This window comes from Eriocheir sinensis, unplaced genomic scaffold (assembly GCF_024679095.1).
Source record: "Eriocheir sinensis breed Jianghai 21 unplaced genomic scaffold, ASM2467909v1 Scaffold855, whole genome shotgun sequence".
Taxonomy (NCBI): domain Eukaryota; kingdom Metazoa; phylum Arthropoda; class Malacostraca; order Decapoda; family Varunidae; genus Eriocheir; species Eriocheir sinensis.
The window spans coordinates 74,130-84,486 of NW_026112225.1; the positions used below are offsets into that span (position 1 = coordinate 74,130).

General features: G+C 47.0%; 1 protein-coding gene and 1 long non-coding RNA gene across 2 annotated transcripts; both read left to right on the forward strand.

The window, feature by feature from the left end:
- Positions 1–4,931: 4,931 nt before the first annotated feature.
- On the forward strand, positions 4,932–9,217 carry LOC126994718 (uncharacterized). Its single transcript, XM_050854007.1, has 5 exons — positions 4,932–5,238; positions 5,308–5,652; positions 5,722–5,790; positions 5,929–6,266; positions 9,102–9,217. The coding sequence occupies exons 1-5, from the start codon at positions 5,075–5,077 to the stop codon at positions 9,215–9,217; spliced, it is 1,032 nt and encodes a 343-aa protein (XP_050709964.1). The 5' UTR covers positions 4,932–5,074.
- A 10-nt stretch (positions 9,218–9,227) lies between these two features.
- On the forward strand, positions 9,228–10,076 carry LOC126994721 (uncharacterized). Its single transcript, XR_007749523.1, has 4 exons — positions 9,228–9,313; positions 9,476–9,645; positions 9,810–9,892; positions 9,973–10,076. It is a non-coding gene; the product is annotated as an uncharacterized LOC126994721 (long non-coding RNA).
- The last annotated feature ends 281 nt before the right edge of the window (positions 10,077–10,357 follow it).

Genomic DNA, 10,357 nt, shown 5'->3' on the forward strand with positions numbered 1-10,357 from the left:
ATACTCTTGTGGTCTCCAGCGAGCAAAACTTGCATCATCTACCAAGGTCTTTTCTGGTGAGTCTCCCGAGTTTGGCCGCCAAGAAACACCTCCTTCGTCCAGGGGTGAAGACCTGAGGCTTAAGGGTTCTGCTTCACCTGCTGTCTTGGCCCCAGCAGCCACTTCCCTCCTGGCTTGTGGTGGCTTGACATCCTCACACCTGCAACAATCCTCATCATCATCATCACCCCAAGCTTCACCCCCTGCCCAAGTGTTGCCTCTCACCGGCAGTCACTAACAAGGACTGGACCTTACAAAAGAGTCTGTTGGAGAAAATCCTGAGCTGACTTTGCTTTTTAGAGAATGCAAGAGGATTTTCAATATCAGTTTTGATTAAAAATATGCATCTTTAACCCCTTGACTGCAAATTTCCTACCAGAAGACCTCACCAAGCTACAGGAATGGAACAAAAAGTGGCTGCTACAATAATGAAAAAAAATGGCAACAGGAATGGAACAAAAAGTAGCTGCTACAATAATGAAGAAAAATATAAAGTCCTGCACCTTGGGAGGGAATATCCAGCACACCAATACCACATGGGAAACACTCCACTATCCACCACAGAGCCAGAGAAAGACCTGGTAGTACATGTTTTCATGGTACCAATGAAACCAAATACATGCCCATCGCAGCGGACGGGTTAAAGATGCTTTATACCATAAGTTTTCCCAAGGATAATTTCCAAAAAAGCTCAAGGCTTCTCACCTGGACATTGAAGTGTTCCTCGGGATGCTCTCGGGCGACGGTGGCCTGCTGCTGTGCAGCCTTCATGGAGAGACTCATCGTCACTGCTGAGGGCGCTGTCCTGCTGCCCCGCGCTGACCTCTGTGAGTCTGCTCCCAGGCAGGCGGCAACCTTGGAAACATTTATAAAGAATAAGAAGAGGCGACACTGGCCACACTTATAACTACCATGTCTGTTTTGTTTATATTCCCTGCCTGTTCCCTTGTCAGTAATCTGTCAGCTGCAACACTTACCAGCATCTTGGTCCACCTGGGCACTCTGAGCCTGTGTCCGCACCACTGCACAGCCTTCAGACACCAGTACCAGCACAAGATCTTGTGTCAGCCAGTCTTTGGGTGTCTCAGGGAGGCCGCTTGCCTTCAGCCGGGGCACCAGGCCGCCCAGCACTCCCAGGAAGGCTCACGGCCAGCCTGCCGCTCACACAGCCTGAGAGTGAGGAAATAATCAGAATAAAAAAAAAATAACATGGAAACAAATACCTCACATACACAGTTTCTTACTAACTAAGAGTGAATGTTCATATTCTTGTCAAAACATTCAATCATTATACCTTAGGAACACTTTGGGGTTATCCAGATGATGCACAATGATACAACTAAATATTTACTGCAATATCAGAGTGAAACATCAACCAACATGAATCAATTAGGAGGTTATCAACGGAACATGACAATGACTCCATGCGCACCCTCATGGTTGAGGCCGACCGACTCAAACTCCACCTTGGCTGATTTCCCACACATTGACCCAACAAGGCTTGCAGCGGCCGGGCCCAGCGCTGGATGGGCTCTGCAGAAGAAAGTTGAAAAACAGTGTTTCTAGAAAGAAGAAAAAAGATGCTGCAACAACCACAAGCTTCACCTCTTTGTGTCCATCAGTATACTGGAGACAAGAATGGAAACTAATTCAGTCTTGCTAAATAACTGTTGAGCAAGCCCTTCAGTTCGGCAAAGAATTGTAAAAAGAAAAAATACACTCCCAAACCCCAGTGCTTGGTCTGCTTGAGGATCCTGATCACTGTACTGCTGAACAACAACCAAACATGACTTTTCATTCCTCTCACACATGACAAATTTCACATTAGGGTTACACAGTATTAATGCACATCCCATGCAAGAAAATGGCATTACATTACTATGTTTAACCCTTGACTGTGGATTTCCTACCAGAAGACCTCACCAAGCTACAGGAGTGGAACAAAGTGTCTGCTATAATTCAATGAAGAAAATGTAAAGTCCTGCACCTTGGGAGAGGATATCCAGCACACCAATACCACATGGGAAACACTCCACTATCCACCACAGAGGCAGAGAAAGACCTGGGAGTGTATGTTACCAGGTTACCAGCGAAGGACAAATCCCTGACAATCGCAGCGGACAGGTTAACCATCAACAGTCCACTACAGGATTATGGCCTTTCCTAGGATGCTCTAACTCTCCTGTCCTGTTAGTATACTCCTCCCTGTTCAGGCTAATGCAGGCTAATTCCATTTTTCCGCCTAGTTCTCTGTCTGGCGTTAGTGTGCTCCATCCTGTCCCGGCAAATGTTCTAATTCCACCTCCACCTGGTTCTCTGTTTGGTGTTAGTGTGCTCCATCCTGCCCCGGTAAAGGTTATAATTCCACTTCTCCACCTGGTTCTCTGTCTGGTGTTAGTCTACTCAATCCTGCCCCAACAAAGGTTCTAATTCCACCTCTCCACCTGCTGCTGAAGAGGTGGATTAGATCCTTTGTTGGGGCAGGATGGAGCACACTAACTCCAGACAGAGAACCAGGTGGAGAGGTGGAATTAAAACCTTTGAGTGGGCAGGATGGAACACACTAACACAAGACAGAGAAACAGGTGGTGCGGTGGAATTATAAACTTTGCTGGGGCAGGATGGAACACTAACACCTGACAGAGAACCAGGTGGAGCAGTAGAATTAGAACCCTTTGTTGGGGCACGATGGAGCACACTAACACCAGACAGAGAACCAGGTGGAGAGGTAGAGTGCAGGCGAGATTGAGGAGGCGGGGTATAAGGACACCACTGCCTACAGTAACTTTCGGTAATGTACAATCAACTCGAAATAAAATAGATGAATTAGCAGCAAACTGTGAATATATAAGGAACTACCGAGAGAGTAGCTTCATAGCATTAACCGAAACCTGGCTTGAAGACAAGGATGTTGACGAAACAGTAAATATTGATGGTTTCTTGATAGTCAGGGGAGACATGAAGGACGTGGTGAAACAGAAGGGAGGAGGGGCGGCGGTGTACATAAATGAGAGATGGTGTACTCAGGTTAACATAAAGGAACATTTTTGTTGTGACGACCTGGAATATTTAGTAATATCATGTAGACCTTTTTACCTACCACGTGAATTTAATAATGTGACGATTATAACTGTATACATCCCGACTGATGCCACTGAGGCAATAGCGAGTAAGTTATCACTAAATTGTGTTAGAAAATACGAAAATGAAAATCCTGAAGGAATTATGAAAGTGTTGGGGGATTTTAACCACTGTAATTTCCAACCATATGTACCTTTGTATCAGCAAACTGTAACTTGCCCCACTAGAGATAATAATATTTAAGATAAAATATTGTATTGTATAAACGGTTATCGTTCTTATCAAAAGCCTAAATTAGGTAAATCTGGCCACAATATGGTGTTTTTGGCTCCCACATGTAAGCAAACTCTGAAATGTAAACTGTGCAAGAAAATTAAGGTGCAGGATTGGAATAATGAGCACATGGTGAGTCTTCAAGGCTGTTTTGATTGTACAGACTGGGATGTGTTGTATAGTGAGTCCAACTCTATTAGTGCAAATGTAGATGTTTTAAATTCATATATTGTACAGACTGGGATGTGTTGTATGATGAGTCCAACTCTATTAGTGCAAATGTAGATGTTTTAAATTCATATATTGTACAGACTGGGATGTGTTGTATGATGAGTCCAACTCTATTAGTGCAAATGTAGATGTTTTAAATTCATATATTGTACAGACTGGGATGTGTTGTATGATGAGTCCAACTCTATTAGTGCAAATGTAGATGTTTTAAATTCATATATTGTACAGACTGGGATGTGTTGTATAATAAGTCCAACTCTATTAATGTAAATGTAGATGTTTTAAATTCATAAATTAACTTTTGTACCAACATGATTGTTCCAACTAAGGAAATTAGCATTTATCCAAATAACAAACCCTGGATAAATTCTGATATCAAAGCATTATTGATTGAAAAGAAGAGAACTTTTATAAATGGTGACTGCATGCAAAGTAAAGTGATACAAAGCCAATTAAATAGGAAAATACTAGATGCTAAACAGTCAAATAAAGTTAAAATTGAAAACTTATTTAAGTCAAATAAGTCAAAAGATGCTTGGACAGGGGTAAACTACTGAGTGGCTCTAAAAAGAAAAGGTCATTAAAAGACCCACCAAACATGTAAATGATTTGAACTCCTTTTATGCAAGGTTTGATGTGCACCATTTTAATACTGAATGTGAAAATATTTTGTCAATGGTTAGGGGCATCAATGTAGAACGAATAATAATAACTCGTGATGATACGATGAACTCCATGAAACGTATACAATGTGGAAAAGCAAGTGGACCCGATAAAATTGGTTCTAAACTACTAAAATCCTGTGCCGAGCAACTTGCTGATCCACTGTGTAAACTTTTCCAAGCTTCACTTGATCAGAGTACAGTACCGGATGTGTGGAAAATGTCAGAGATTATTCCAGTACCCAAAAACAACCACCCAAGGGAGTTTAATGATCGTCGACCCGTAGCCTTAACATCAATTATAATGAAATGTTTGGAGCACATTGTGAAGAGGTACATTTGTTCAAGCATAGATCCCTTGAAAGATATTTTGCAATTTGCTTATTGTCAAGGTATGAGTGTTCAGGATGCTGGGTTAACCTTACTTCACCAAACTTACGAACATTTAGAAATCCGAAATTCACAGGTTAGAATTATATTTATAGATTTTAGCAGCGCTTTCATTACAATTCAGCCACATATTTTACTTAACAAATTACCAGAGATGAATATCAACAGTAATCTAATACTGTGGATCTATAGTTATCTTTTGCAAAGACCTCAATACACCAAATTTTTATTTTATTTATTTATTTATTTTTTTTTGTCGCGGCCTATTGCGCCGGTAGGCTTCTTCCCGGTGGGGCCTGATGGTCAGCCCAAGGCTTCTTCCCGGTGGGGCCTGATGGTCGGCCCAGCCCGTTCTGGCGCAGGCGAGTGTTGATAGTGGCGCCATCTTGTGTTGGCCCATGCTGCCCCCCGGAACTCATCTTTCAGCCTCTCTTTGGAGAGGTTATCTAGAGCCCAGGTTGATGGGTGGTCTTCAGGCCAGCATGTGGGTAGTCTTAGGCCACTCGGCAGTGACTGAAAAACCTCAACTGTGCGGCACACTAACACCAGACAAGAGAACCAGGTGGAGAGGTGGAATTATAACCCTTGTTGGGGCAGGATGGAGCACACTAACACCAGACAAGAGAACCAGGTGGAGAGGTGGAATTATAACCTTTGTTGGGGCAGGATGGAGCACACTAACACCAGACAAGAGAACCAGGTGGAGAGGTGGAATTATAACCTTTGTTGGGGCAGGATGGAGCACACTAACACCAGACAAGAGAACCAGGTGGAGAGGTGGAATTATAACCTTTGTTGGGGCAGGATGGAGCACACTAACACCAGACAAGAGAACCAGGTGGAGAGGTGGAATTATAACCTTTGTTGGGGCAGGATGGAGCACACTAACACCAGACAAGAGAACCAGGTGGAGAGGTGGAATTATAACCTTTGCTGGGGCAGGATGGAGCACACTAACACCAGACAAGAGAACCAGGTGGAGAGGTGGGATTATAACCTTTGTTGGGGCAGGATGGAGCACACTAACACCAGACAAGAGAACCAGGTGGAGAGGTGGAATTATAACCTTTGTTGGGGCAGGATGGAGCACACTAACACCAGACAAGAGAACCAGGTGGAGAGGTGGGATTATAACCTTTGCTGGGGCAGGATGGAGCACTCTAACACCAGACAAGAGAACCAGATGGAGAGGTGGGATTATAACCTTTGCTGGGGCAGGATGGAGCACACTAACACCAGACAAGAGAACCAGGTGGAGAGGTGGAATTATAACCTTTGTTGGGGCAGGATGGAGCACACTAACACCAGACAAGAGAACCAGGTGGAAGATGCTTGGACAGACCTTTATTTTGCAGTGGACTATTCATATCAGAAGACAATTTTTCTTTATACTCTTATCATCACAGCCATGGGTGGTGTGGTGCCAGGGTGTGTGTGGATGGCCATGGGTGGTGTGGTGCCAGGGTGGTGTGGATGACAGGGAAGATAGGGGCAGTAAGGTGTGCATGGGTGTGTGTGGATGGCCATGGGTGGTGTGGTGCCAGGATAGAGTGGATGACAGGGAAGATAGGGGCAGTAAGGTGTGCATGGGTGTGTGGATGTGCCAGTGAATGGTAAGGGAAGGAAAGGCAGGAGTGTGCAGGCCACGCACCATGGAGTCCCCAACTAGGCGAGTCTCGAACTCATCCTCCATGGTGTCTGCCAGCACCTGGAACCTATTGAAGGTAGTGGGGGTCAGTAAATCCTTGGTTGCCTGCTTCGGTTTGGCTCCATTCCTTACAGGTTGGAACCCGACATCCTGTGAAGCAGGAAGAGAAGCGTTAAGTGGGGCAGGCTGGAAGTTGTCCTGTGGGGCAGGCTGGGAGTTAGCCTGTGAAGCAGGCTGGGGGTTAGCCTGTGAGGCAGGCTGGGGGTCAGCCTGTGAGGCAGGCTGGCAGTTGTCCTGTGAGGCAGGCTGGGGGTTAGCCTGTGAGGCAGGCTCGTGGTTAGCCGTTGAGGCAGGCTGGGGTGTAGCCTGTGAGGCAGGCTGGGGGTTAGCCTGTGAGGCAGGCTGGGGGTTAGCCTGTGAGGCAGGCTGGGAGTTAGCCTGTGAGGCAGGCTGGGAGTCAACCTGTGAGGCAGGTAACACGTCCTCCCGTGAAGCAGGAGGGTCGTCTGGAGAGGGCACAGTCTCGGTGGAGGGCCTCTCCACCATCGATGGTGGAGTCACTGCCACATTACTTAAAACAAATTCAGTCACAGCCTTCTGAAGTTGTAATCTTTGAACGCAGAGGCGGCAAGTTCTACTCAGCTGGAAGTACTGAGCTGCAAATCGTCCGGGACAGACGTCACACTTACGGAGGCTCGAAGGCATTGTTAGAAATTTAAGCGAGTTAACAGTTAGGGCAAATATTAAAAGCGCTTTCGAAATAACTTAAAGTGTGACCATAAATTGAATTGGATAAAAATTGTGCATGGAAATTAGATACTGATGTGTTAGATGCCTCCAACACTGGGAGTTCACTCCCACTGGGTCTTGAAAATGCCTCAAAGACCAATCGCTTGTCCTGAGCCTCAGTCACGAGAGAGACTTTCACAACCCGGCACTTTTCAGCAATTGTCCTTGAAGTTTTGTCCCATAGAATGGGGCCGGTGTAGTCACACAGAGCAGAGCTGGCAAAGAAAGAAAGGAATCAGCAATTCGTTTCCCACTTTCCGTAACGTCTAACCCAACTCTGCGACCCTTTCGAGGCCTGGTGGCACCTGTCACCAGGTGTTCTCCACCAACTCTAGAGAGTATCAGACGCCATTCATTAGAGACAAAAAATCTGGAATATTCATTGATTATAAGAAAAAACATCAGAAACTCACCTAGAAGCCGGAGGTACAATCTCAAATGACCCACGGAAGACATATCTTTCAGGAGAAAACAAGAACCAGCTGTTATGCAGAATAGGGATGTTAGTACCGTCGATAGAATGGAGGGACGGGGAGCTCACACCGACAACTGGTTCCCAGGGAGGCTTTTTAGTGAAGAGGTCGCCACACTCCTCTACACCGCAGGCCTAAATAATTAGGCACGGTCCAGCTGACTAGGACCCTGGAACTCCAGCCATTGTCTCATAAAGAGATCCTCTGCCTGCAATCCAATCCACCACTGCTGCTGCCCAGAGGCTTCACCGTGACACTGGCACGGGAGACAGATCAGGTATTACACCTTGTCCAAGGGTGACCTGAGACTATGCAGGGCAGGGACGTCTAGTTCCTTGAGGTGAAAACACTTCACCCGCATACCCGGACCTTGAGGGACTGACTGACTGGTTCTTGTTGGTATAAGGACAGGGAGATCAGGGATGAGGGAGGGACAAAAGACGGGAACTGAATCCCGCAACATCCCTGACCCACACTTACTACACCACCAAAACAACGAGGGGAGTAAAGCCAAACCTTGAGGTATGCCTGGAGCACATTGATGGCCTTGTTAACCTTGGTGTGGAGTGTTTGGTGGGCCAACTCGTGGTAGAGGTGGATGGCCAAGGTGGAAAGGGCCAGCGATCTTGTCCGCCACCACCGTCACACTTTCCACTATTCAGCAGCATGTTGACCAAGTGATCCTGTGAATGCAGGTGAAAAAGGTGAATAGAGTCATGCTGTCCAGCTTTGTAATGCAAGAGTTAGCCTGCATCTTCACTCCCTGGCAGCATGTTGACCAAGTAATTATGAGTGAGGGTGAAAAATAGGAACAGAATCATGCTGTCCAGCTTTGTAATGCAAGAGTTAGCCTGCATCTTCACTCCCTGGCAGCATGTTGACCAAGTAATTATGAGTGAGGGTGAAAAATAGGAACAGAATCATGCTGTCCAGCTTTGTAACGCAAGAGTTAGCCTGCATCTTCACTCCCTGGCAGCAAGTTGACCAAGTAATCATATGTGAGGATAAAAAGGGGGAGTAGAGTCAAGCTGCCCAACTTTGTAATGCAAGAGTTAGCTGCATCTTCATTCCCTGGCATCACATTGAAGAAGTTATCATGTGAGAGTAGAATCATGCTGTCCACCTTAATAAACACATGTAGGTGCCTCCCTCTGTTTCCTGTGTAGGGGAGGTGCAGGCAATCAGGAGTACACAGCAGGAGGGGCTGCAAACACACACAATGCCTCTGTCCCTCCCCACCATGACATTACAGTAGTTTAAGGGACACACAGAGGAGGCTGAATCAAAACTATACCAGACATTATTATTATTATTATTATTATTATTATAGATCAATAAAAGGTGCATCAAGGGAAGTAAAACTGGTATAGACACAATCAAAGTCCCCATAATGAGCAGACACGAATATGAAAAATAAGAAATAGTTCTCAAAGACACTCAAGTGAAGAGGATAAGAAGAAAGGGACAGAAACAAACACTAACACCTCTACTCTCCTCACCTTCACGTCAGAGCAGTTCATGAGGGTGAGGTCGGGGCTGAGGGCTGCAGCACGGGCAGGGGCGGAGAGAGTGACCACAGCGGCAACAGGGACCCAGGCAGACCCAAGGCTTCCATCTTAGGTGATTGCTGAGAAGGGGAGGAAGGAAGGTGCTGGAAAGTGTTATGAGGGGGAGTGCTGCCAGCCTCAACAGCACTAAAGGGTGTGGCTGCTGAGAAGGGGAGGAAGGTGCTGGAAAAGGAAGAGGGGGGAGTGCTGCCAGCCTCAACAGCACTAAAAAGGGTGTGGCTGCTGAGAAGGGGAAGGAAGGAAGGTGCTGGAAAGTGTTATGAGGGAGTGCTGCCAGCCTCAACAGCACTAAAGGGTGTGGCTGCTGAGAAGGGAAGGAAGGAAGGTGCTGGGAGGTGTTATGAGGGGGAGTGCTGCCAGCCTCAACAGCACTAAAGGGTGTGGCTGCTGAGAAGGGGAGGAAGGAAGGTGCTGGGAGGTGTTATGAGGGGGAGTGCTGCCAGCCTCAACAGCACTAAAGGGTGTGGCTGCTGAGAAGGGGAGGAAGGAAGGTGCTGGGAGGTGTTATGAGGGGGAGTGCTGCCAGCCTCAACAGCACTAAAGGGTGTGTGGCTGCTGAGAAGGGGAGGAAGGTGCTGGGAGGTGTTATGAGGGGGAGTGCTGCCAGCATCAACAGCACTAAAGGGTGTGGCTGCTGAGAAGGGGAGGAAGGAAGGTGCTGGGAGGTGTTATGAGGGGGAGTGCTGCCAGCCTCAACAGCACTAAAGGGTGTGGCTGCTGAGAAGGGGAGGAAGGAAGGTGCTGGGAGGTGTTATGAGGAGTGCTGCCAGCCTCAACAGCACTAAAGGGTGTGGCTGCTGAGAAGGGAAGGAAGGAAGGTGCTGGGAGGTGTTATGAGGGGGAGTGCTGCCAGCCTCAACAGCACTAAAGGGTGTGGCTGCTGAGAAGGGGAGGAAGGAAGGTGCTGGGAGGTGTTATGAGGAGTGCTAACATAAGAACATAAGAACACAGGAGACTGCAAGAGGCCGAGTGGCCTACACAGGGCAGCTCCAGAATCCCCACTACTCACGATGGGTGAGGAGGTGTAGTTTCAGGAGTTACAGGTAGAGGCTTGATCCTCGTCTACCTTCGGTACGGGCGTACGCTCCAGTACCCTGTCACCTTACTGCACCCACACCTCACTGCCACCTGTCATCCTCGTCCATGTAGCTATCCAGTCTACTCTTAAAACAAGCTATCGTCCCTGCACTAACTATGTGATTG

Bases quoted from the DNA above. Each gene is read 5' to 3' on its own strand.
- LOC126994718 (XM_050854007.1), top strand. From the start codon at position 5,075: ATGCTGCCCCCCGGAACTCATCTTTCAGCCTCTCTTTGGAGAGGTTAT. The intron at 5,653-5,721 runs GTGGAGAGGTGG...CAAGAGAACCAG, and splicing joins ACACCAGACAAGAGAACCAG to GTGGAGAGGTGGAATTATAA. The intron at 6,267-9,101 runs GTGTGTGGATGT...ACGTCAGAGCAG, and splicing joins GGGCAGTAAGGTGTGCATGG to TTCATGAGGGTGAGGTCGGG.